At 54.5% G+C, this 4009-nt stretch overlaps 2 protein-coding genes across 4 annotated transcripts in view; both read right to left on the reverse strand.

Annotated features, from left to right (window-relative positions):
• lrrc39 (leucine rich repeat containing 39) overlaps window positions 1–1033 on the reverse strand; it is an 8443-nt gene extending 7410 nt beyond the window's left edge. For 2 of the 3 annotated variants that reach the window (XM_046030532.1, XM_046030529.1), the window contains exons 1-2: window positions 848–1033; window positions 481–666 (exon numbers count right to left, since the gene is read on the reverse strand). The gene's annotated coding sequence lies outside the window, so the exon portion shown is untranslated. The remainder of the gene's footprint in view (window positions 1–480; window positions 667–847) is intronic. The other variant, XM_046030531.1, reaches the window with a different exon arrangement.
• Window positions 1034–1163: 130 nt separating this feature from the next.
• Window positions 1164–3948, reverse strand: dbt (dihydrolipoamide branched chain transacylase E2). Its single transcript, XM_046030541.1, has 5 exons — window positions 3403–3948; window positions 3247–3324; window positions 2866–3057; window positions 2706–2777; window positions 1164–2390 (listed from the first exon to the last, which is right to left on the reverse strand). The coding sequence occupies exons 1-5, from the start codon at window positions 3655–3657 to the stop codon at window positions 2223–2225; spliced, it is 765 nt and encodes a 254-aa protein (XP_045886497.1). The 5' UTR covers window positions 3658–3948; the 3' UTR covers window positions 1164–2222.
• Between the last annotated feature and the right edge of the window lie 61 nt (window positions 3949–4009).

The following is a 4009-nucleotide window of genomic DNA, read 5'->3' on the forward strand; positions in this document are numbered from 1 at the left end:
TTAGCAGCAGCAGCAGCATTGGCAGTAGCATTAGCAGCAGCAGCAGCATTGGCAGTAGCATTAGCAGCAGCAGCAGCATTAGCAGCAGCAGCAGCATTGGCAGTAGCATTAGCAGCAGCAGCAGCATTAGCAGCAGTAGTAGTATCAGCATTAGCAGCAGTAGTAGTATCAGCATTAGCAGCAGTAGTAGTATCAGCATTAGCAGTAGTAGCAGCAGCAGCAGCAGCAGCAGCAGCATTGGCAGTAGCATTAGCAGCAGCAGCAGCATTAGCATTAGCAGCAGCAGCAGCATTAGCAGTAGTAGTAGTATCAGCATTAGCAGCAGTAGTAGTATCAGCATTAGCAGCAGTAGTAGTATCAGCATTAGCAGCAGTAGTAGCAGCAGTAGTAGTATTAGCAGTAGCAGCGGTAGCATTAGCAGCAGCAGTAGTATTAGCAGTAGTAGTATTAGCAGTAGTACTGCAGTGTGTCAGTTCTCACCTTGTAGCAGCAGCCGTCCTCCATGCTGCGTGTCCTCGGCTGAAATCTGACCTCAGAGCAGTCACATAAATTTAGCCTTTGGTCACATGACCCAGTCTGGGGGTCTATTTAAAGTACCCTTCCTATGTCTGTGACCTCGTGACCTCCTGCTGTGACCTCATAGCGTCCTCGGGCTCCTGTTGTGGCCTGGCGCAGAAAGGCCGGCTGCGACGTGACGCCGGGTAACGTCTCCTTATGTAACGTGAAGTGAAGGTTTGGTGGAACAAAAGTATCCTAATGCGACTCTTTGACAGCAGGAGATGGTTAGAGAGCAGAAACGCATGACAACACGCCGCCGTCAGCCCGCAGCCCGCGTCGTATTATCTACCTTCAGTATTAAGGTTGGGGTTCCTGCCGGGGTCGGCGAGGGAGCGCAGGAGGAGCCGGCGTTCCTCTGCTCTCTGGACGCAACAGCCGCCTTTCTCTCGGTCTCACTGTAGAGGGACGGAGTTTCTTTCTGACAGAACTGTTGAGTGTTTAGGACTTCCTGATTCCTGAAGTTAGATTTGCTTCTGTGATACCAAACTGGGGAAAACCTCTTCCTGTCTGAACTTCAGAACTGAGCCCAAATACCAGAACCGGACCCAGTAAACCACCTGCAGGTCCAGTTTCCTGTTGGAGCAAAAATCATCAAACACTTCAGCTTTGTGCACTTCAACTTTATTCAGAGTGATTCACAGGATTCAAACGGGTCAGGAGCATTTCCCAGACCCGGACCCCCCGTCAGTCTGACCTGGGGAACCAGAAACCCCGTCAGTCTGACCTGGGGAACCAGAACGGGTCTGGGAAACGCTTCATCTACAAAAACTGATTCCACATTCCCAAAACTACAAAACCCAAGTGTCTGTTTTTATACTTTTACATTTAGTCGCTGAAACAAAAACACAAACTGGAAAAGTTCACGAGAGATGGACCAGAACAGAACACAGACACCACCTGGTCTTTACCCAGCAGCCACTGGGAGGAGCAGAGGGCGCCCGGCTGCTTCGGGGAGGAAGAGACTGGATTTGATCACAGGTCAGTTTCTACAGACGGGAGGTTATAAACCACCAGGGGAGCAGGTCTACAGAGAGACCCCTTTCACACCAGCAGGAACCAGACTTCACTAATAACTCACCCCAAACAGGCCAGCAGAGGCCAGATCCAGAGGGGGACGGCTAGTCCATGTCTGTTAATATGAGACCAGGCAGAGACAGCAGGAGGACCCAAGGAGGACTACGGGCCGGTCACATGACCCGCTGAGCTACGGGCCGGTCACATGACCTGCAGCCCGACAGACCATGAACAGTTTAATAACCACAGAAACAGTGAAGGTTAAAAGGACCAAACTACCGCTTCCAGAGTTTCAGTCCATGTTACAGGTCTCAGACCAGCTCCGCATCCAGGTCCAGACGGCTCCTGTCGGTGGAGGTCTGAGGACTGAAACACTGAAAAACGTCTGATCCTGTTTCTACCAGGAACCTAAAAACCAAACTAACTACCTGTGAGTGTGTGTGTTATTGGCTGTCATGGAAACAACTTGATTGACAGGCTCCTCCCCCTCCCGGCGCCTTGCTCGAAGGCAACAAGAGAAGGACAGTGACCACGAAGGCCTCGAACAGAAACAGGAAGCGAAGGCGGCGGGAGGCGGAGTGAAGTCTGTTAGTGTGGCATCTCCGTCCCCCCGGGGCTGATGGGAGACATCCACCCCCCCCCCCCCCAGTCTATTTGAGGTCCAGCACCATGCTGGCCGGGTTCTCCAGGTACTCCCTCCACAGGTTGGAGAAGCGACACATGGTGGCTCCGTCGATGACGCGATGATCCGCCGACCAGCTGACGTTCATGATATGAGCCCGGACCACCTGACCGCCGGCGCCGAACCGAGGAAGAACCTGACGGAGGAAAACAGGAAGTGTGAGGAAGAAGGAAGCAAGTTTTTATTCTGCACTCATACGGAGGCTCTGCTGAGTGCTGGACCTGCCGCACCAGACCCCGTCAGACCTGAACCCCAGCTGGAGGCTGGACCTGCCGCACCAGACCCCGTCAGACCTGAACCCCAGCTGGAGGCTGGACCTGCCGCACCAGACCCCGTCAGACCTGAACCCCAGCTGGAGGCTGGACCTGCCGCATCTAACATGGTTTGAGATCTGTCTCCACGTTGTGGCTTTCTAACAGTCTGATAATCCTGGAAAAGTTTGGAACCTCACCTGGATTTTCCCCAGGGCTCCGATGGCGACCTCCGGAGGCAGGATGACCGGTTTGGCGTACGTCCCTCCGATCTGGTTTCAATCACAAACAGAGTACCGTCAGTCAGGCCCGCAGCAGCTGCAGGTTCTGCTGCGGGCCTGTTGCTGTTGCTGGACTCACTGATCCAATGTTGGACAGGGTGAAGGTTCCTCCGCTCAGCTCCGAGGTTCCCAGCTGACCCGCGGCGCCGAGCGTCTGCAGGCGGTTCAGCTCCTGAGCGATCTGGAACACGGTGAGCAGCTGAACGTTCTTCACGTTGGGAACCAGCAGACCCTGATTGGTGTCCATCGCCAGCCCGATGTTATGAGACGCCTACAGACAGAGACACACGGGTCCATGAGACCATCAGAGGAACCAGGCGGACCGCCGGACTCTTACTGAGCCCCACCAGGACGCAGAGCGAGCGGACAGACGCAGGTCCTGCCCACAGAACAGAGCACCGACGCATCGCAGTGGATTACTCTGAGGGGAGGAGCCATCTTAAAGACGAGGCGTGCTCACCTTGTACGTGATGTTCTGGCAGCCTTCGTCCACCGAGGCGTTCAGGACCGGAAAGTGGAGCAGGCTGAGGGAGGCGGCCTGAACCAATGAGAGCACAGCGTTAGCGTCGACACTAAACATGTGACAGGACACGTATCATCTCTGCGGCGGTCGCACCTTGATGAAGAAGGGCATGTAGCTCAGTCGGACCCCCCGGGCCTCGGTGGTGGACTTGAGCTCAGCTCTCAGAGACACCAGGCGGCTCAGGTCCACCTCGTCACAGTAACCGAAGTGAGGAATCTTCAGAGCCGCTGTCATCGTCTTCACCATCGCTTTGTGGAAACCTGCAGACGGGAAAAACGCCAACAGACCCTCAGCAGGAGACTTCACCCCCTGCGGGATCCTGTGTGTGTACAGCAGTATTAGCGTCATGTATGTCAGCTGAGAAAGTTCACAGCCTCAGTGTGAAAATGGTGTTGGAAGGTAAGCGTGCTTGAGAAGATGTGGCCCACTTCCTGTGTCCTCACTGTTCATAATATCCCGCACAGATCTGCTACTGAGCCTCAGCTTTCCATTACTGTGAACACCAAGACCGTCAACACCAAGATGTGCTCTGAGAAAACCTGCTCCAGGGACCGGATTCAGAAAACCTCTCGGCTTCATGCAGCAGCTAACTGAGAAACATTAGAACATCAGTCTATTCCCCAGTCATTTACACTGGGGACGCTGGGAGAAACTGGGGGACGCTGGGAAAACGGGGGACGCTGGGAGACGCTGGGGGACG

The sequence above is a fragment of the Micropterus dolomieu genome, linkage group LG19 (genome assembly GCF_021292245.1).
Source record: "Micropterus dolomieu isolate WLL.071019.BEF.003 ecotype Adirondacks linkage group LG19, ASM2129224v1, whole genome shotgun sequence".
Lineage (NCBI taxonomy): Eukaryota > Metazoa > Chordata > Actinopteri > Centrarchiformes > Centrarchidae > Micropterus > Micropterus dolomieu.

What these genes read in the sequence shown, in the direction of transcription:
- dbt (XM_046030541.1), bottom strand. Translation starts at nt 3,657, where the DNA reads ATGACGCTAATACTGCTGTACACACACAGGATCCCGCAGGGGGTGAAG. An exon ending in GCCAGAACATCACGTACAAG is followed by an intron (nt 3,058 to 3,246) that starts GTGAGCACGCCT and finishes CTCTGTCTGTAG; the next exon opens with GCGTCTCATAACATCGGGCT. An exon ending in CCCTGTCCAACATTGGATCA is followed by an intron (nt 2,778 to 2,865) that starts GTGAGTCCAGCA and finishes GATTGAAACCAG; the next exon opens with ATCGGAGGGACGTACGCCAA.